Here is a 24,155-nt window from a genome sequence, read left to right on the forward strand (position 1 = left end):
CCCTCATGCTCACACTCACTTATATAAACACACACTCACTCACACTCATGCTCACACTCACTTATATACACACTCTCTCATATAAACACACTCACTCACAGTCATGCTCACACTCACTTATATAAACACACACTCACTAACCCTTGTGCTCACACTCACGTATATAAACACACACACACTCTCTCATATAAACACATTCACACTCGTGCTCACACTCACTTTTATACACAAACTCACTCACACTCATGCTCACACTCTCTTATATAAACACACACTCACTAACCCTCATGCTCACACTCACTTATATAAACACACACACTCTCTCTCATATAAACACACACTCGGTCACCCTCATGTTTCCAGTCACTCATATAAACACACTCACACTCATGCTCACACTCACTTATGTAAACACACACTCACTAACCCTCATGCTCACATTCACTTATATAAATACACACTCACTCACCCTCATGCTCACACTCACTTATATAAACACACACTCACTAACCCTCATCCTCACACTCACTTATGTAAACACAAACTCACTCACACTTGTGCTCACACTGACTCATATAAACACACACTCACTAACCCTCATGCTCACACTCACTTATATTAACATAAACTCGTGTGAGCATGAGTGTGAGCACGAAGGTTAGTGAGTGTGTGTTTGAGTGAGTGTGAGCATGAGTGTGAGTGAAGTTGTGTTTATAAACACACACACACACACACACAAACTCTCATATAAACACACACTCATGCTCACACTCACTCATATAAATACCCTCACACTCATGCCCACACCCACTTTTAAAACACACACTCATTCACCATCATGCTCACACTCATGCCCACACCCACTTTTAAAACACACACTCATTCACCATCATGCTCACACTCACTTATATAAATACACTCACACTCGTGCTCACACTCACTTATATAAACACACACACACACACTCTCTCATATAAACACACACTCGTGCTCACATTCACTCATATAAACACCCTCACACTCCTGCCCACACTCACTTATATAAACACACACTCACTCACCGTCATGCTCACACTCACTTATATAAAAACACTCACTTAAATTAATATACACACTAACCCTCATGCTCACACTCACTTATATAAACACACACTCACTCACACTCATGCTCACACTCACTTATATACACACTCTCTCATATAAACACACTCACTCACAGTCATGCTCACACTCACTTATATAAACACACACTCACTAACCCTTGTGCTCACACTCACGTATATAAACACACACACACTCTCTCATATAAACACATTCACACTCGTGCTCACACTCACTTTTATACACAAACTCACTCACACTCATGCTCACACTCTCTTATATAAACACACACTCACTAACCCTCATGCTCACACTCACTTATATAAACACACACACTCTCTCTCATATAAACACACACTCGGTCACCCTCATGTTTCCAGTCACTCATATAAACACACTCACACTCATGCTCACACTCACTTATGTAAACACACACTCACTAACCCTCATGCTCACATTCACTTATATAAATACACACTCACTCACCCTCATGCTCACACTCACTTATATAAACACACACTCACTAACCCTCATCCTCACACTCACTTATGTAAACACAAACTCACTCACACTTGTGCTCACACTGACTCATATAAACACACACTCACTAACCCTCATGCTCACACTCACTTATATTAACATAAACTCGTGTGAGCATGAGTGTGAGCACGAAGGTTAGTGAGTGTGTGTTTGAGTGAGTGTGAGCATGAGTGTGAGTGAAGTTGTGTTTATAAACACACACACACACACACACAAACTCTCATATAAACACACACTCATGCTCACACTCACTCATATAAATACCCTCACACTCATGCCCACACCCACTTTTAAAACACACACTCATTCACCATCATGCTCACACTCATGCCCACACCCACTTTTAAAACACACACTCATTCACCATCATGCTCACACTCACTTATATAAATACACTCACACTCGTGCTCACACTCACTTATATAAACACACACTCACTCACACTTGTGCTCACACTCACTTATATAAACACACACTCACTCACACTTGTGCTCACACTCACTCATATAAACACAATCACACTCATGCTCACTTATATAAACACACGCACACTCATGCTCACACTCACTCATATAAACTCACTCACACTCGTGCTCACACTCACTCATATAAGTGAAGTGAAGTGACATTCAGCCAAGTATGGTGACCCATACTCAGAATTTGTGCTCTGCATTTAACCCATCCGAAATGCACACACACAGAGCAGTGAACACACACACACATACTGTGAGCACACACCCGGAGCAGTGGGCAGCCATTTATGCTGCGGCGCCCGGGGAGCAGTTGGGGGTTCGATGCCTTGCTCAAGGGCACCTAAGTCGTGGTATTGAAGGTGGAGAGAAAACTGTACATGCACTCCCCCCACCCACAATTCCGTCCGGCCCGAGACTAGAACTCACAACCCTTCGATTGGGAATCCAACCCTCTAACCATTAGGCCACGACTTCCCCTAAACACATACTCACTAACCCTCATGCTCATACTCACTTATATAAACAACTTCACTCACACTCATGCTCACACTCACTCATATAAACACACACTCACTAACCCTCGTGCTCACATTCACTTATATAAACACACGCACACTCATGCTCACGCTCACTCATATAAACTCACTCACACTCGTGCTCACACTCACTCATATAAACACACACTCACTAACCCTCATGCTCACACTCACTTATATAAACAACTTCACTCGCACTCATGCTCACACTCACTCATATAAACACACACTCACTAACCCTCGTGCTCACACTCACTTATATAAACACAAACTCACTCACACTCGTGCTCACACTCACTTATATAAACACAACTTCACTCACACTCATGCTCACACTCACTCATATAAACACACACTCACTCACACTTGTGATCACACTTACTCATAAACACACACTCACTAACCCTTGTGCTCACACTCACTTATATAAACAAACACACACTCTCTCATATAGACACACTCACTCACACTCATGCTCACACTCACTTATATAAACACACACTCACTCACCCTAATGCTCACACTCACTTATATAAACAAACACACACTCTCTCATATAAACACACTCACTCACACTCATGCTCACACTCTCTCATATAAACACACTTACTCACACTCATGCTCACACTCACTTATATAAACACACTCGTGCTCACACTCACTTATATAAACACACTCACACTCGTGCTCACACTCACTTATATAAACACAAACTCATTCACACGTGCTCACACTCACTCATATAAACAAACACTCACTAACCCTTGTGCTCACACTCACTTATATAAACAAACACACACTCTCTCATATAAACACACTCACTCACACTCATGCTCACACTCACTTATATAAACACACTCACTCACACTCATGCTCACACTCACTTATATAAACACACTCGTGCTCACACTCACTTATGTAAACACACTCACACTCGTGCTCACACTCACTTATATAAACACAAACTCACTCACACGTGCTCACACTCACTCATATAAACAAACACTCACTAACCCTTGTGCTCACACTCACTTATATAAACACACTCACTCACACTCATGCTCACACTCACTTATATAAACACACTCGTGCTCACACTCACTTATATAAACACACTCACACTCGTGCTCATACTCACTTATATAAACACACTCACACTCGTGCTCACATTCACTTATATAAACATACACTCACTCACTCACCTATTATATGAGTATAGGAGAGTATAAGTCTAAGTGGACGTCCATGACATGCGGAGTCCCACAAGGGTCAATTCTTGCTCCGCTCTTGTTTTAGTCTGCTCCCACTAAGTCAAATGATGAGAAAGAACCAAATTGCCTATCACAGCTATGCTGATGATACCCAGATTTACCTAGCCTTATCTCCAAATGACTACAGCACCATTGACTCCCTCTGCAAATGCATTGATGAAATTAATAGTTGGATGTGCCAGAACTTTCTTCAGTTAAACAAGGAAAAAACTGTCATTGCATTTGGAAACAAAGATGAAGTGTTTAAGGTGAAAGCATACCTTGACTCTAGGGGTCAAACAACTAAAAATCAAGTCCAGGAATCTTGGTGTGATTCTGGAGAGAGACTTTTGTTTCAGTAGTCATGTAACTAAATCAGCGTACTATCATTTAAAAAACATTGCAAGAATTAGATATTTTGTTTCCAGCCAAGACTTGGAGAAACTTGTTCATGCCTTTATCACCAGCAGGGTGGACTATTGTAATGGGTTCTTCCCAAAAAGAGCATTAGACAGCTGCAGCTCATCCAGAACGCTGCTGCCAGGATTCTGACTAGAACCAGAAAATCTGAGCATATCACACCAGTCCTCAGGTCCTTACGCTAGCTTCCAGCACACTTGTGCTCACACTCGCTTATATAAACACACACTCACTCACTCACCCTCACTCACCCTCACTTGTACATTTCTGTTATTTAATTCATATTTAGATAATTTAACAACAGTCAGATGTCTCTCTGCTTCTTTGCTCATGGTTTTGGTGAACTTTATAAGATCTGAGCAGGTGGCGGTGGAGTGCGGTCATCATGGAGATGGCGGCTGAGAGCAGATGAGTGGTCAGTCGCTGTCAGGGACCATCAGCATCTGTGAGGTGCAGCGGAATAATTCACATAAACAGCGGCACAGACTCTGTCAAAACCACTGACTGCTCTCTCTCTCTCTCTGTGTGCACTTGCTAGGGTGTAGTGTGTGCTTGCTAGGTTATAGTATGTGTTTGCTAGGGTGTGGTGTGTTGTTGCTAGGTGTTCTCATCCTGTCTAAGTATTCTTCAGGTGTGTGGATGTGGCTCAGCAGATGTTACAGTATGTCGTCTTCCTCAGGGTTGGAGATTCTCATGTTGTTGTTCATAAGGAGATTCCAGGGGTCTGACTGTAGTTCTAATACCACTGCCTGCTTTTATTCATATTCTGCTCATATTCACTGTATTTTTGAGGAAACATGCGATCAGTAATAATAATGTGTGTGTGTGTGTAGGAAAGGAACTCTTCTGGTCAATAACGCTCTGGCTCTGATTGCTGCGCTCCTATTGGCTCTGGGAGAGACTTTCTGAGATTCCTGTGATCAAAGCTGAATTTTCAGCATCATTAGGGCTTTTCTTTAGTTCAATAACTAAATGTACTGTACTAAAGTACTGGAATGATTTTGCATGAACTATTTCCCAGTACCATTTAAAGGGTTGTGACCGACAGTGTGTAGTAAAACGTCATTTGTTCAAAAAACCTTTGAACCAAGGACAAAAACTGCTTTAAACAGAGGGGATGCTCACACCAAATGTTGATTTCATTTAGTTAATAGAATTTTATTGATAAAGGAAATCCATTTATGACATTATGTTTGAAAGCATCCTCAATTTACCTCATTTTAAACAAGTGCCTAAAACTTTTAACAGCACTGGAGCTTTGCAGGAGGTTCTCGGAGACACAGTTCTTCTGGATCGAGTCTGTCTCAGTGTGTTCTGTTTCTTCATGTCACTCCAGACAGACTGATGATGATCAGATCACATCTCTGTGTGGAGCACAAACATCTCACTGCATTAATATACATTAATGGCCAAATGAATTTAAGGAAATGTAAACTGATATTTCCTGCTGACATACTACAACTAAAGATAGAAATAACTGACTTAAAACCATTTTTAGCTACTGGAAAATGCTAGTGTTCTTATAATTTTGCCACCACTGTATAAAAAAAAAAAAAAAAAGACAATGTCCGCTACGTTCTCAAAACTCAGGCAATTTGATAATACCTAGAATATCAAAATCAACTGCGGGCGGCAGATCCTTTTCCTATTTGGCGCCTAAACTCTGGAATAACCTACCTAACATTGTTCGGGAGGCAGACACACTCTTGCAGTTTAAATCTAGATTAAAGACACATCTCTTTAACCTGGCATACACATAACATACTAATATGCTTTTAATATCCAAATCCGTTAAAGGATTTTTAGGCTGTATTAATTAGGTAAAACCGGAACCGGAAACACTTCCCATAACACCCGATGTACTTGCTACATCGTTAGAAGAATGGCATCTACGCTAATATTTGTCTGTTTCTCTCTTGTTCCGAGGTCACCGTAGCCACCAGATCCAGTCTGTGTCCAGATCAGAGGGTCACTGCAGTCACCCGGATCCAGTACGTATCCAGATCAGATGGTGGATCAGCACCTAGAAAGGACTTCTACATCCCTGAAAGACAGCGGAGACCAGGACAACTAGAGCCCAGATACAGATCCCCTGTAAAGACCTTGTCTCAGAGGAGCACCAGGACAAGACCACAGGAAACAGATGATTCTTCTGCACAATCTGACTTTGCTGCAGTCTGGAATTGAACTACTGGTTTCGTCTGGTCAGAGGAGAACTGCCCCCCAACTGAGCCTGGTTTCTCCCAAGGTTTTTTCTCCATTCTGTCACCGATGGAGTTTTGGTTCCTTGCCGCTGTCGCCTCTGGCTTGCTTAGTTGGGGTCACTTCATCTACAGCAATATCATTGGACTTGATTGCAAATAAATGCACAGACACTATTTAACTGAACAGAGATGACATCACTGAATTCAATGATGAATTGCCTTTAACTATCATTTTGCATTATTGACACACTGTTTTCCAAATGAATGTTGTTCAGTTGCTTTGACGCAATGTATTTTGTTTAATGCGCTATATAAATAAAGGTGACTTGACTTGACCAAAACAACAAAATTATTCAAATTGTATCTAAAATAATCAGAGAATATAAAAATCAAATGTAATATTAACAAAACCTTTAATAGACTCTGAATGATAGTGAGTTAAGACAGATTTGAGGTGGTCTGGAGTGTATCTGGAGCTCTGTGATTGGTGTGTGTGAGATCAGACAGCCGTTCTGTCGTCTCGTGGTCTTCAAGACGTGTCTGGTGTCAGAGAGCGTTCCTACTGCAGATGATGCTGCGGATCAAAGGTGACCCTGTCACATCAGATAAAGCTACTACACAATCAGAGAGCATCTTATTTCAACATCTCAACAACTGTTTGTTGTCCCTGAACAACCAGAATTCACACAGTCCTGAAAAACCAGCACATGTGTGGAAGACTCATTTTAAAATACCTGGAAAAGTCATGAAAATTAATCAATCTGAAAACGCAATGGGAAATGTTATAATGAATATACATTTATTTACTTATGCCAAGAATATTTTATTGGCTAGATATTGTGAGTTAAAAATATTTATGCTGAAAAATGAATGTAAATTTGTCTAGTTATGCCAAACCTAATCATATTTTACTGGATAGAAAATGTTAGTTAAAAATATAAATGCTAAAAATATTAAATATAAATATAAAAACATCAAAGTCATAAAACTTCAAAGTCATAAAAATGATGCAGTTCTTAAAATCTGGATTTATCATGTATTTCTGCTTTCATCTGGTGGATTGAAGGTAAACTGTTTCACTTGTACGTAGACTACCAGTGTTTGAACAGTAAGATTTCTAATGTTTTTTAAAGACATTTCTTCTGCTCACCAAGCCTGCATTTATTTGATCCAAAGTACAGCAAAAGCAGTAATACTGTGAAAAATTTTTACTATTTAAATTAACTGTTTTCTATTTTAATATATTTTAAAATGTAATTTATTACTGTGGTTTCAAAGCTGAAATTTCTTCACAGACCAGAATGATAAGTAGTCGGTTCTCCGCAGTGCTCCACACACACAGGACCTCAAACCAACCACATCCACTGATTACACTCCCATCTTCACCTTCTGTCCCCTCACTATCCACACTTCTCATCTACAGCCATCCTAAAACATGCCCTCTAGACCCTGTCAGTCACGAAAGCCTTGTGGATGGCAAAAGCTGAGTCCTGATCTGCTGCTTTTGACACTGTGAATCATCCTCAGATCCTCCTGTCTGTCCTCTCATCACTGGGCAACACAGGGATTCTACTTCACTGGTTTGAATCATATCTTACCGATAGGTCTTTCAGGGTTTCCCTGGGGAGGGGAGGCATCCAAAGCACAACAACTTGTCACTGGTGTACCTCAGGGATCAGTTCTTGGACCCCTCCTCTTCTCGACATCTCTGGGTCCCATCATACAGGCACATGGCTTCTCCTACACAGCTCTATCTCTCATTTCAACCAGACGATCCAGTGGTTGTTGGACGGATACCAAGCTGCCATCTCAGCATGGATGAAAGAATATCACTCACAGCTCAACCTGGCATAGACTGAGCTTCTTGTTTTCCCTGCTACTCCAACTCTACAGTATGATTTCTCCATGCAGCTAGACTCTTCTAAAATTACCCCATAAACTTTGGTCAGAAATCTTGATGTAATCTTTGATGACCAGCTGACCTTCAAAGACCACATTGCAAAGACGGCTTGATCTTGCAGGTTTGCATCGCACAACATCAGAAAGATCAGGCCCTTTCTAACGGAGCATGCTGCACAACTTCTTGTCCAGGCCCTGGTCATTTCTAGGCTGGACTACTTTAATGCCCTTCTGGCTGGACTTCCATCAAGCACAATCAAACCTCTACAAATGATTCAGAACGCACAGCACGACTGGTCTTCAACAATCCCAAAGGAGCCCATGTTACACCTCTCTTTATCTCCTTGTTCTGGCTTTTGTTTGAGGATTGCATCAAGTTCACGACATAGATGCTCGCATATAGAACAGCCACAGACTCAGCACCCACCTACATCCACTCACTATTACACATCTACATCCCTCCAGAAGTCTGAGATCCACTTGTGAGCAACACCTCGTGGTACCATCACAGAGAGACTTTCAAGTGACAGCTGAAAACACATCTCTTTCATCACCATTTGACTTCATCTTAAAATACATACATATAGTATACACATGTATGTATATAACAGGTGTTTCTGGGGCCGGTCAGTCGTGAGCTGGAGGACATTCACGCTAAGAGTCTCACTCAGAACTCTGTGATTTTTTTTTCTGAATCCTTCAGATTCCAGATTTTCAAATATTGTCCTCCTAACAAAGTAGTCATTGTGTGTGTGTGTGTGTGTGTGTGTGGTTCATTATGTGTCAGTGGTCAAAGGTCACTGCTCTGGGTCAGTTCTGATCATAAGAATATAAAGGAGACTTTCCTCGTCTGTCTGATTAAGTCATTGGTTTGGAGCTGAATATATATCCAGCTTTTGCTCTCACTGACCTTCAGAAAGACAAAACGACACTGAATCTCTAATAACTCTGAAATGAAGTACGCAGCATGAATATAGATCAAGAAACTGCCACTGTTTCCTGCAGATGGTTTGCATCTCATTTACATCACTGTCTACTGACTGGATAGCAGAAATAAATATTAATGTCAGATACACACACACACCTCTGAGAGAGAGAGAAAGAGAGAGAGAGAGAGAGAATCATGATTGACAGGCAAGTGTCAGCTTCACCTGTGTGTGTGTGTGTGTGTGTGTGTGCGTGCAGATGGTCATGGTCCTTGTGTTATTAAGCGACTGATCCAGATGTGCAGGAACTCAAATTCTTCCGGCTGTCCAAAAAACATTAAAGCAAATGTTTAAAAATAGATGTGTGGCTCAATCCCTGTCCAATCCTCAGGACAAGAGCTGTGAGGACAGAGACAAACACACACACAAACAGGCTCACAGAGACAGACACAGACAGACAGACAGACACACACACACACACACACAAACAGGCTCACAGAGACAGACACAGACAGACAGACACACACACACACACACACTCATGTTTGTTTTTGTGTAAAGTGTGTTCATCCCATAGGTGTAATGGTTTTTATTCTGTAGAAACTGTATATTCTATGTCCCTTCACCAACCCTACACCTAACCCTAACCCTCACAGGAAACTTTGTGCATTTTTACTTTCTCAAAAAAACTCATTCTGTATGATTTATAAGTGTTTTGAAAAATGGGGACATGGGTTATGTCCTCATAAGTCACCCTCTCCTTGTAATACCTGTGTCATACCCATGTCATTATACAGAGTTGTGTCCTGATATGTCACAAAAAACATGCCCACACACACACACACTCACACACAGTTGCTTTGACGCAATGTATTTTGTTTCAAGTGCTATATAAATAAAGGTGACTTGACTAATAAGAAATCACTTCTTTCATAACAATAGAATTATGATCATTTAATGGTAATTTTATTAAAAACATCTGTGCACATGACTGTTAGTGTACATTCAGGTGTGTTCGTGAGAGAGAGAGGGAAGAACAGCATCTAAACACACACACACACACACACACACACACTGTTCACAGTTTCAGTAAAGTGAATCTACAGGCTTTGATTTTGTAAACAATAAAGATTACAGTAATGAAAGACATTCACCATCAAACAGCGCTGGACCTCCAGAGCCATCATCACTTCATCACATCATCACTTCATCACTTCGTCACTTCATCACATCATCACTTCATCACGTCATCAGGTCATCACTTCATGACTTCATCATTTCATCACTTCATCACTTCATCACATCATCACTTCATCACTTCATCACATCATCACTTCATCACATCATCACTTCATCACTTCATCACTTCATCACGTCATCACTTCATCACGTCATCACTTCATCACTTCATCACTTCATCACTTCATCACATCATCACATCATCACTTCATCACATCATCACTTCATCACATCATCACTTCATCACTTCATGACTTCATCACATCATCACTTCATCACATCATCACTTCATCACATCATCACTTCATCACTTCATCACATCATCACATCATCACTTCATCACATCATCACTTCATCCACCTCATCACCTCATCACCTCATCACCTCATCACCTCATCACATCATCACTTCATCACATCATCACATCATCACTTCATCACATCATCACTTCATCACATCATCACTTCATCACCTCATCACCTCATCACTTCATCACATCATCACATCATCACTTCATCACATCATCACTTCATCACATCATCACTTCATCACTTCATCACATCAATCACTTCATCACATCATCACTCCTCATCAACTTCATCACTTCATCACTTCATCCACATCGATCACATCATCACTTCATCACTTCATCACTTCATCACTTCAACACATCATCACTTCATCACTTCATCACATCATCACTTCATCACTTCATCATCACTTCATCACATCATCACTTCATCAACTTCATCACATCATCACTTCATCACTTCATCACATCATCACTTCATCACATCATCACTTCATCACTTCATCACATCATCACTTCATCACATCCATCATCACATCATCACTTCATCACTTCATCACTTCAACACATCATCACTTCATCACATCATCACTTCATCACATCATCACTTCATCACTTCATCATCACTTCATCACATTCATCACTTCAACACATCATCACTTCATCACTTCATCACTTCATCACATCATCACTTCATCACTTCATCATCACTTCATCACATCATCACTTCATCACATCATCCACTTCATCACTTCATCACATCATCACTTCATCACATCATCACTTCATTCACATCATCACTTCATCACTTCATCACATCATCATCATCATCACTTCATCACATCATCACTTCATCACATCATCACTTCATCACTTCATCACATCATCACATCATCACTTCATCACTTCATCACTTCAACACATCATCACTTCATCACTTCATCACATCATCACTTCATCACTTCATCATCACTTCATCACATCATCACTTTCATCACTTCATCACATCATCACTTCATCACTTCATCACATCATCACTTCATCACATCATCACTTCATCACTTCATCACATCATCACTTCATCACATCACATCATCACATTCATCACTCATCACTTCATCACTTCAACACATCATCACTTCATCACTTCATCACATCATCACTTCATCACATCATCACTTCATCACTTCATCATCACTTCATCACTTCATCACTTCAAACACATCATCACTTCATCACTTCATCACTTCATCACTTCATCACTCATCACTTCATCACTTCCATCATCACTTCATCACATCATCACTTCATCACATCATCACTTCATCACTTCATCACATCATCACTTCATCACATCATCACTTCATCACTTCATCACATCATCACTTCATCACATCATCACATCATCACTTCATCACTTCATCACTTCAACACATCATCACTTCATCACTTCATCACATCATCACTTCATCACTTCATCATCACTTCATCACATCATCACTTCATCACTTCATCACATCATCACTTCATCACATCATCACATCATCACATCATCACTTCATCACTTCATCACTTCATCTGTTCATCACATCAGCGCTCTGTGAAGAGATGAGCAGGTCATCAGAGCCGCAGCGGAGACACAGCTGTGAGGAGGAAGAGAAGGAAGACTCCATAAACCAGCAGCACTGTCAGTCTACGCTTCATATCAAATATGATTTAATACATAATTGCATTAGAAATCTAGTACTTTTTTCTATTTTCTTTAGTGTGGTCAGTTCATGCATAACATACTTTTGTCTACAGTTTGTGGGATTTTGTTTTGTTTTGTGTTTTCAGAAAAACTGTTATAAATAAATTATGTTTTAGGGCTTCACACTGAATTCACTGATCAAGCATCTCTGATCGAACAGATGATAACTATAGGGTTCTAGAATCCGATACTTGCTGTAAAATTTTAATTTTAATTCTGCCTTTAAATTCCTGTGTGCACATCTGTTTTTTTTTTTAGGTCCTGAAAATGGACTGTAAATATGTATCTGTCTTTGATTCATTCACAAGCACTGATTCATCCAGTAATGAACCTACATCTGGAGTGAGTCACTGAATCATTCCATTCATAAATTCCATGAATTTTTTACTTGTCTTAGATTTTTTTTTTTTTTCAGAATTGTGAGAGAATTACAACCTCCATTGTTTATCCAGAATAGTGCCGCTCTATTACACACAAACAGCTCTAAATCGAGTGCAGTTTTTACACAGCCGCCTGGTTTTTGTTCATTTTTATATTCAGCAGCAATTAAATGTTTTCCAAAAGATACAGAATAAATATGTTTGATATCTAAATGTTTGAGTTGATATTTTTAACCACTTTGGAATTGAAACTGTGAATCGATAAGAATCAGAACGTCAGCAATACTTCTGTTGTATGTTTCCTCTCAGATGTCAAACAGACGTATATTAGATGTCTTGGTACCACTTTAAAATAACTGCATGCTATTAATCATTAGTTAAGCATTAGGAAACAGTTAATTCATAATTTATAAACCATTAATAGACATTTATAAGCAGTTTATAAATACAGATATAAATGCTTTATACCTGATTTAAAAACTTATCTATAATGTATTTAATAATTGTTTTTTCATTCTTTATTAATGTTCAATTTATCATTTCTAAATTAAGTATAGCATTATTTACACACCAGTTATTAAGGAGTTGTCAGTGGTTCATAAGATCACTTAGAAATTGTAAGTAAATGATTAATAAACTATTTAAATGTGCATTCATACATCTTTTTATTCAGACATATAGTAATAGTTCCTTATAGTGTTAATAAATGGTTTATTAACATGTATTTCTACTGTAATTCAGGCTTAATTCAGGTAGTTATAAAACATATGTAGTTGTTAGTTAACTATTTTTGTGAGCTCATCTAAAGTGAGGACTATTTATGCCTTGTAAAGCTTTTACAAATGAGATTTAAAGGCTGTTAATATTTCTAATATTTCTATTTTCTGTATCACTGTGTTTGTTTCTGTTTTTTGTTTAGAAGATAACTGAGCCTTTAAATATCCTTTATAAATGCTTTACAAGGCATAACTAGTCCTCACTTTAGATGAGCTCACATAAATAGTTAACTGACCACTACTAAATGCTTTATAACTACCTGAATTTACTACATTTCTTGTGATCTTATGAATCACTGGCAACTCCTAAATAACTGGTTTGTAAATAATGCTATACTTCATTGAGAAATGATAAATTGATCATGAATAAAGTATGAAATTACACATTATAGATATGCTTTTAAATCAAGAATAAAGCATTTAAATCTGTATTTATAAACTGATTATTACTGTCTATTAATGCTTTATAAATTATGAATTATCTGTTTACTAATGCTTAATAAATGATTAATAGTGTGCCATTATTATAAAGTGTTACCGAAGATGTTTATGATTTAGACATCTCACAGATGTGATATCTGGGGACTCACCGGATTAAACGGCAGCGTGGTCATGTGACAAGAACAGCGCAACTTTCCGTGAGTTTGTGCTCAGGGGATGCCGTTCGGCGTGAACGCGTCGTCCAGGTCGTCGTCGTCGTCGCCCCGCGACAGCTGCGAGATCCGGTCGAGCGTCTCGTCCACCACGTGCGGGATGATGTTGACGCACGCGCTCGCCGCCTCCCGGTTGTAGGACACGAGCTCGTTGCTGACGTTCAGCGTCTCCACCGGAGTCCGGCGGCGGCCGCGGCAGCGCAGCAGACTGGAGAAGCCCCTGCGGAACTCCGCGTTGAAGGCGTAGATGACGGGGTTGAGCGACGAGTTGCTCCAGCCGAACCACACGAACACGTCGAAGGTGGTGTCGCTGACGCACGGCTCGCGGTGGCAGAACGGAACCACGCAGTTGAGCACGAAGAACGGCAGCCAGCAGCACACGAATACACCCATGATAACGGACAGCGTCTTCAGGACTTTGGTCTCGCGCTGGAACGAGGTCTTCAGGCTCCGGTGGAGGCTCCGATCGGACCGACGGCTCTGCGCGTGCTCGGCCGCGCGCTCCAACGACGCGATTCTCCGGATCTGGACATGCGCGATCCGGTAGATGCGCGTGTAGGTGACGATCATTATCGCCACGGGAATGTAGAAGCTGACGAGGGACGAGGAGATGGCGTACTCTCGGCTCAGACTCGAGTCGCAGCTGTCCGCGTCGGACGCGTTGGGCTCCGCGCCTCCCGCGGCGGCTTTGTGCCAGTCCAGCTGCACCGGGATGAACGAGATGAGCACCGATAGAGTCCACGCCGCGCCGATCATCACGAAGGCCACGCGCGGGGTCATCTTGCGCTCGTAGCGGAACGGGCTGCTGATGGCCCAGTAGCGGTCCACGCTGATCACGCACAGGTTCAGGATGGACGCGGTGGAGCACATGATGTCAAACGCCACCCAGATGTCGCAGAACGCGCCGAACGGCCAGAAACCGGCCACCTCCGCCGTTGCCTTCCACGGCATCACGAGCACGGCCACCAGGAGGTCCGACACGGCCAGCGACGCGATGAAGACGTGCGTAACTTTGGCGCGCAGGTGACGGAAGCGCAGCACGGTGGCGCACACCAGAGCGTTCCCGAGCAGCGTCCAGAGGATCAGCGCGCACAGCAGGCAGCCGGTCAGCGCGCGCGTCAGCGTCTCCCGCGGCTCGGTTCGGTCGCGCATGTTGGGTCCCGGGGCACTCACGTGGCGCCATCGGGTGCGTGCGATCGCGCCGGCTCCGGTATCGAGGCGCGCCGCATGACCGAGGAGCGAATCATACACCGAGAGAATCCGATGGACTCCAGGCGATCCGGTGTTTGCGCACGGCGACCGTCTGAACTCTCTGAGCGCGAGGGAACTGTGCATGGCTATTTTCAGCGAGGAGAGAGAGAGACAGAGAGAGACAGAGAGAGAGAGAGAGAGAAAACACTCACTCTGTCCTGATCTGATGTTTCCAGCACATGTAGATTATTTTATACCATATTACTCTATTATATTACTTAGATGTATTTTGCCTCTGTAAATCTAATACTTTATCTAATTTTATTTTATTTCTTACTGATACACTTATACACACTAATTCATATTGCATTACATGCTTAATAGGCTACTTTTTATTTATTTGTATTATTACTATTTTTCTTTGTTAATACATATCTGCACTATTTGTAAGCGGCCCAGCTGCAACTGGTTTTGCAATATTATCAATTTACAGTTTTGGTCATGCCAATAAAGCTCACCTAAATTGAAAATGACATTTAAATCGAGAGAGAGATTCAGTCTGGATATGCTCTGAATGAATACAAGGAACCGCTGAATATTAACATGATTGTCACGTTTTTAATCGTACAAACTCATTGATGTATACAAATCAACAATTACATTAGCTTTTGCATGGGTTGTATTTCATAATTTCAGGTTAATTTGTTCGAGTTATCTGGTAATTAAAGATAACGCAGCAGACGAGATATGCATGCAGCTGATTCACAGTCAGACTCAAAGAGACTGTTAATGGTAAGTACGTGTAGATAATTCATATTACTCAGTACTCAGTGTATTATTACATTATAACAAGGATACCTTAAAAATAAAGTTTGAAACGACGCAAATAAGAGTGCAAGAATGAGGAGGTTTGGTATTAAAAGAGTTCAGGGTTTCTTCAGATAGCGACTGTGCATCGATTCTCTCACACAGGCTCAGAAATCCTCAATCAAAGCAGGATGAGAGTATAAATGCGTCTGTAGCGCCACCTACAGCCAACAGAGGATCATGACAATCACTTCAGTTCCTGTCGAAGACACAAGGAGAGCAACACACCTGTCAGAAAAGCTCACACTGTTTTGTGGTGTTCCTCAGGGCTCGATTCTGGCTCCGACTCTTTTATGTTATATACTACCTTTGGGTTTGATTTGTAAGAAATATGAGATTCCATTCCACTAAGACTATATGCTGATGATCTATAGTTGTATCTTCCTTTTAAACCAAATGGGAATAATGCACTAGTATGTATGCATGCATCCAGGAACTCAAAATATGGCTTACAAAAATCTTCTGACTTCAAATGAATGTAAAACAGTAGCCATTTTGTTTGGGCCTAGCGAAGCTTTTAATGCTAGTAGTATATATGAACCTGGGCCCGGTTCCACGATAACGCTCACTCTTAGCGAGCTAAGAAGACCTCGAAAGATATATCTTACCAAAGTTGTTTATGTTCCTAAGTGTGTTCCCCGAAGTGTCTCTCAGGAAGCTTCTTAGCACGCTGCCTCTTACGTCATACGTCACAAGAGCGCTGTCCAAAGTGAGGGTGCTGAATTAGTTGGCATCGATTGCTCAGGAATCGATTTTCCACTTCACGCGACTTCGTGCAATACAGCGTTAAGAAAGACAAAGTTCTAATTAAACATTCCTCAAATTATTACAGTAGCACTTATTTTAACATATTTTAAGTTATCAGTAGAATATAGACTATAAATTAAATAATCAAATGGTCAGTAATATGTTCACACGATATGTTGAGATGGTTAGATGAACCGGGTCTCCCTCGCTAATCATCCACCCTCATTATCCCGTTGTGCCACTTGTGCCGCTTCTTGACATGGGTTTAACGACTTATAAAAATTATGTAATACACTTTTGTATTAATGGTAAGATACTTTACAATCAATTGTCTGGCAAGCAGCTGCAGTTCTGTTTAATGCAGTATTGATTGCAATTGGTTTATGTTTTCAATAAACAGCAACCTTTCTACAATAAACATAGAGAGAGAGAGAGAGAGAGAGAGAGAGAGAGTTAGATACAGACTATGGTTGGGAAGCAACGTAAAAAAGGGCACCAAGCTTCTCGTCAGAGGAGCTTGTATCCCTTTCGCGATATGTACGGCTGATCAATCTCTGATGAATTGGGGACAGGGATGAGTGCCATCCACCAGGATCTAACCCCCGGGATGACGCGGAAGGGCGCTGGTGACAGTGTGGACGCACCTCCACACCGAGGTCTTGACTTCACTTGAACTCAAACATTTCTCTGCATCTTTTCTATTTTGATTTCTCTGCAATGTCTGCCTGTAAAATTGAGAGTTGAATTTAAAATATAAATGTAGTTTTTTAAATCGCTCAGTATTCTTGTTTATCTCAGTCGTTGATTGAGCTTTTTCTGTTGTTTCTGTTTCTCTCCCTGTTGCTATCCGAACAGCACCTTCTCTATCTGTTTCTAAACCTATGCTTAAATCTTTTTTATTGGAAAAATTTATGATGCGTTAAATCTTTATTTGCATTGATTTTGTACATTGTCTATATTTAGATTATTTGTTTAATTGTTTAAATGTTTGTGTACAGCACTTTGGTCAACCTTTCAAACATTTTAAAATGTGATTTATGAATAAAGAAATACATGAACTGACAGTGACACTAAAATCATCAGCTAGAGTCTCAGACGCGTGTGAAATGTGGAGAAGCGTCTCTCAGTTCAGCCAGAAGAGACTCAGGTGCATCCCAAACACACGAGAGAAGCCTCGCTCCACAGCTGCTCCGCCGGAGGGGACACATGAGAGCACCTCGACCGGACAGACATCTGGCCTCATCAGGAGCACATCTGTGTCTGAAGGATCCTGAGATCGAGCCTCATGAAGACACCGTGAGAGCTCTGTCCATCAGTCCTGGGAGAAATCACTTTACTCTGCAGAACATGATCTCTTACATGTATTTTTGTCTTTTCCAGTACAAATAACTAAACATTCATACACCAAATGATTCCTTCTTGGGAGGCAAAATTACTATAGATATTTAAGGAGGGGAACGTAACACTATTTCCCTGTTTAATACTGTAAAGATGCTTTGACACAATCTGCATTGTAAAAAGTCCTGTATAAATAACTGTGACTTGACTTGTTATTTAGTCTAAAAGTAATTTAGTTAAAAAATCACGTTTTCCCTATGAATTAAGTAGATTTTTCTCTTCCCTTTCTTTTTTTCTTGTTTCAAGCATAAACTCAAGACCTCCAGAAGAACCGAACCCTCGCAGACGCTTGAGTAAATTACACAGCTTCAGCTTCAGAGATGAAAGCCGTGAAGATCACAATCACTCCTGTGCTTCTAGTTCTACAATTAACCTGCCTTTATAGATCACAAATATTACTAATTACTTTTGCTCCTCTTTGGTAATGCATACATGTAAAAGTTTATATGGATTTATGTGATTATGTGAACGATGATGATAAACAAAGTCAACGGAGCTCGTGTTGATTTCACGTTTCAAAGAAACTCTAAAGCCACTTGACTGTTTCCATCCAAGAATATTTTATTTATCTGAAGCTAGCAACAAGGTTTGCAACACAGATCTTATTGTTGTGCGTTTCACTGTGTTTGGGAGGAGAGCAGTTAAAAAAGAGAAGAAATGCTGATGATAAAGTCATTTACTACTAAACATCTGCGGAAGATCAACAGAGCCGCTCTACAGAAACATCTACATGTGAATGAAAGGAGCGTTTCACATCGTTTCTCCATCACAGCGCCGTGAGAACATCCCATAATCACAGTCACCAGAAGTGTTTTCACAGCAGCGCTGCCACAGAAATATAATATCCTAAATAAAGAGTCTTTATGAGTCCTCTGTGTTTGTGATGCTGATGTTGACCAAATCAAAACAATCAATCCGCCTCCTGCCGAAGCATGAATAATGGATTCCAGTCAGGATCCCAGCTGAGATTCCCATTACATCCATAAACGCACAGATAAAACCTCATTACACTCCAGTGTCGGAACGTTTCAAGCCCTTTTTTTGAAAACCATTGCTCACAGAAATCTTCAGGACTGAGGAAACACATTAGTGTGAGAACCAAGAGGAATGCAACAAAACACATATGCAACAGATGATGTGCTATAATACATGTCTGAATAGAGCTAGATGATCTGAAGATCATCATGAAACAGAGCTGGAGCTCTGTGATGTGATTTGTGTGTCGCTCTTCATTTTGTGTGTTTTCACGTTGCTTTAGGAGTTAGCAGGCCATTATAACGAACATTTCTGAGAAGAGTCGCTGAATTCGTCAGAGTTTTACAGTTGGAAAAATCCTCAAGTGCAATGAATATACCTGTGGTTTAAGGATCAGTTATACTTCTGATCACACTGCAAGAGCTGAGGATCCTCCTCAGTACTGTTTCCAGTAAAAATATCTGAATTAATCAAGACACATTTACTGGAGAAGCACAATGACTGATATCAAGTGATCAAAGTGATCATAATCAAGCGAATTCATGATTCAATTAAGAACAAAAAATACATTTAATTCAAAGGGGAATAATAAGAAGATCATTTTTCTGACTACATTGGCAGAAGAAACCCGCTCAATTTTGATACTAATTTCAGAATCCAGCACTTAATTTCGTATAAAATTTCCCTTTCGAATAAATGCATCTTGATTTGAGAACGTTTAGATATTTGCACTGAAAACAAAACAAGAAAGTAGTTTTTTGTCGGTTCAGCAGATTTGATCAGACTCAAATCATTTTACTCCATTTCTCCTTCATTTATACGAGCATTTGCATTGGTAAACGATTAAAAATTACAATATGCACCATATGTTTGTTCAATGGACTGCAAGATTCAAGGATTTTCCAAACAAATGTTGAACTAAAAACATTCAGGATTTTAACCCACTTGAGAACTTGGTATAAGAGAACATCATCCTTGATCAAGTGAAGACGTGTGTGTGTGTGTGTGTGTGTGTGTGTGTGTAAACATTACTGAGGAGCGTGTGAAGAATCTTCAGGCCTGAGAACATCTAGTCTGTCAAGTTATTGAGAGCATCTTTAAGAGCCGATGGAGTCTTTGAGAACCGGATCCGATCCCAGTCGTTCTGAACGCATGAGCTTCCTCAGACCAGTGTTTGTGTGTCTGTCAGTGTTTGTGAGCACCAGATAGATTCCTCCTCACACCCTCAAACCTTCCTGAAGACCTCGAAGAGCGACGCCACCGAGTGCATGCGGTAGAAGAGGTTCATGGGGATGGCCAGGTTCAGCACCGTGGTCCAGACGCTGTACCCGAAGGTCTCCTGCTCCAGACCGCTGTCATACTGAGGACGGCATCCGAAGGCAGGGAGAATCCACAGCTGGACACAGAGAGAAGAACACAACATATGACAGTCATATGTTTTATGGACCTGAGAGTAATTTTACACAGAAATTATGGTCCTGGAAGTACCTTGGTTTTGAGGTCATGGTTGGGCATGTTTTTGGTACACCAGCAGGAAAAACTAAACTTTTTTTATTGATTTAATTAAAATATATTTTACATCTAAAACAGCTCAACAAAGTGTAGCTTTGTCTTCCAATAAAAGTTTTTTGCCCACACTGCTGCAATCCAACACAACACACTATTTGTACTTCAGTTTATGTTCTCTGTGGTAAAGAGGGAAGACGTGTGAAGTCCTTCCACTTTTAGATGAAAAATATCTGAGCATAAACGTTGCTTCTCACCGAGATGTTGCACATGAAGAGGAAGATGGTGATGTTCTTCAGGATCTGTCTCTTCCTCCCGGGCGTCACGTTGATCCGGTTCCCCACAGGACGTGTGACGTCCGTCTGCTTCCTGCTGAAGGCTGCTCTGCTCTCGGGCGTCTCTCCCTCCAGGGTCGTCTCGTAGCCGCGGTTCACGATGCCATCGTACGGCGGCCTGACACAGAACACCTCGGTTGCAAGCGGTTCGTCCGGATCCCTGCGTCTGCGGTACAGCGACTCCACGATGAACAGGTTCTGCACACACTTCTCCAGCACCAGCAGCAGTGAGTACACCAGACAGGTCCAGCGGAAGCTCGGAGAGCCGGGTCCCGCCGCTAACACTGCCACCACACTGCACCACGACATCAGCCAGGAGCCCAGAGACGAGCCCAGCAGCAGCTCCGTGTCCAGCGCACGCGACGGGTTCGAACCCGTGTCCATGGGCCAGGCCTCCAGACGGTACACCAGCAGCCCGGCTCCGCTCGCGACACACATGCAGCTCAGCATCACCACGCCGTAGCAGTAGAACATGGAGACGGCGGCCTGCGGAGACTTCTCCACCTGCATCAGGTACACCACCAGATTATTTTATGAACACAGACTATTAATAATTACTCCTAGAGATTTTCAAGTTGATTTTGAATATAATGCATAATGGTGCATTATTGGCTAAAAGAAAAGCTATATGATATGTGGAGTATTGGTATTTGGATTGGGCCATTTTGGGCCATTTTTTTAATGGCCTTTGAGTTGCTTTTGTTAGAAATATATGGCAACCCTGTGTTTTGTCAGTCCATCAGCATTTAGTGAGTTTAACATTACCATTAGAGACCCACAGGGACCATTAAAGTCTCCATTAAACCAATACAATTCCCTTTATAACCATTAAACCCGTTACAGACTCCAAAGGAAAGTTTTTGGAGATTTTGTCAGGTTAAGCTCACTATTGGGTACAAATTTGTCCCTAAATTATGGTTGGTTCATACCCATACCCACACACACTCACACACACACACACACACACACACTATGAGTTCTCCACCTTCATCAGGTACACCACCAGCATGGTGACGGAGCAGGCCAGCCCCAGCAGACCCAGCATGGGGCCGAGCAGCAGACCCGGGCTCCTCGTACTGGGACGCTTGCGGTTGCTGTGGAGGTCCAGCGTGCGGCCGATGTTCTTCCACATCACCAACAGCATGGCCGAGACGAAGATGTGGTACTCGATGTTGAAGGGGTACAGGTAGTAGAGGCTGGTGGAGAACATGGAGCAGACGCTGGTGGTGCAGTTACAGTGCGGCTCCGCTTCCACTGCGCACACACACACACACACACATACATACAGAGAGACAATCAGCTGACACACACTCCGATTCACGCAATGAGATTCAGTGAAAACATGTGACCATGGAGCACAAAACCAGTCATAGGGTTCAATTTTGTGAAATTGAGATTTCTACATCATCTGAACACTGAATAAATAATGTGTTTCTTTAACCTCAAACCACATAAACACATTCCATTACACCAAATACACAAAATAATGTTCTTTTTAGCAACGTCATATGATCCCTTTAATGGTTCGTTAATAGCGACAATGAAAAATAAGTCAAATGCATTTATTACAGTAATCTTAGTAATTTTAACATTTAATAATAGATTATTAAAATCAAAAGTCAAAATTTGATATTATTGAATGGACCTGAGAAATATGAATTAACATTTGTGTTTTTATTAAAACAAATAATATAAATGAATAAGACATGTATTACTCATTGTTTAACAGATGTTAATGTTAGTTAATGCATTAACCTACGTTAACTAATGGGACTTTATCATGAAGTATGATCTGAAATCTTCGCTAGATTCACAATGGTAATACTTGTAGAAACACATCATCACGGTCTGTGAAAAGAGTCCACTGGAGTTTGAAATAGAATTGAAAGAAATTAAACACAATAGCACACATTCATCATTCCTACACGAATGACATAACTAACACGTAAATGTTTTCTAACTCTCTGAAGCCAGAAGAGAAGAGAGAAGATTAGAGGATAGAAGAGGATTGGAGAGGAGAAAGATGAGACGAGACGAGACGAGAGAAGGGGAGAGGAGAGGAGACAAGATGAGAGGATTGGAGAGCAGAGCAGAGGAGAGGAGAGGAGAGGAGAGGAGAGGAGGAGAGAGGAGAGGAGAGGAGAGGAGAGGAGAGGAGAAGAGAGGAGAGGAGAGGAGAGGAGAGGAGAGAGAGGAGAGGAGAGGAGAGGAGAGGAGAGGAGAGGAGAGGAGAAGAGAGGAGAGGAGAGGAGGAGAGAGGAGAGGAGATGAGACGGGAGGAAAGCATTGGAGAGGAGAGGAGAGGAGAGCAGAAGAGATGAGACGAGAGGAGAGGATTGGAGAGGAGAGAAGATGAGATGAGAGGAGAGGAGAGAAGAGGATTGGAGAAGAGAGAAGATTAGAGGATAGAAGAGGAATGGAGAGGAGAGAAAATGAGAGGAGAGCAGTAAAGACGATATGAGAGGAGAGGATTGAAGAGGAGAAAGATGAGACGAGACGAGAGAAGGGGAGAGGAGAGGAGACAAGATGAGAGGATTGGAGAGCAGAGCAGAGGAGAGGAGAGAAGATGAGAGGAGAGGAGAGGAGAGGAGAGGAGAGGAGAGGAGAGGAGAAGAGAGGAAAGGAGACGAGAGGAGATGAGAGGAAAGGGAACGAGAGGATTGGAGAGGAGAGAAGAGA

The 24,155-nt window shown here is 41.4% G+C and overlaps 2 protein-coding genes across 2 annotated transcripts; both read right to left on the reverse strand.

Annotated features, from left to right (window-relative positions):
• Positions 1-12,440: 12,440 nt before the first annotated feature.
• On the reverse strand, positions 12,441-16,061 carry LOC113114386 (D(1) dopamine receptor-like). The gene is made up of 2 exons (XM_026281313.1): positions 14,395-16,061; positions 12,441-12,541 (listed from the first exon to the last, which is right to left on the reverse strand). Exon 1 carries the CDS (start codon positions 15,790-15,792, stop codon positions 14,455-14,457), a length of 1,338 nt encoding a protein of 445 aa, XP_026137098.1. The 5' UTR covers positions 15,793-16,061; the 3' UTR covers positions 12,441-12,541; positions 14,395-14,454.
• A 3,139-nt stretch (positions 16,062-19,200) lies between these two features.
• LOC113113342 (proton channel OTOP1-like) lies at positions 19,201-23,315 on the reverse strand. Its single transcript, XM_026279456.1, has 4 exons — positions 23,302-23,315; positions 22,462-22,873; positions 21,399-21,980; positions 19,201-21,031 (listed from the first exon to the last, which is right to left on the reverse strand). The coding sequence occupies exons 1-4, from the start codon at positions 23,313-23,315 to the stop codon at positions 20,861-20,863; spliced, it is 1,179 nt and encodes a 392-aa protein (XP_026135241.1). The 3' UTR covers positions 19,201-20,860.
• Between the last annotated feature and the right edge of the window lie 840 nt (positions 23,316-24,155).

The sequence above is a fragment of the Carassius auratus genome, chromosome 14 (genome assembly GCF_003368295.1).
Source record: "Carassius auratus strain Wakin chromosome 14, ASM336829v1, whole genome shotgun sequence".
NCBI classification, from domain to species: domain Eukaryota; kingdom Metazoa; phylum Chordata; class Actinopteri; order Cypriniformes; family Cyprinidae; genus Carassius; species Carassius auratus.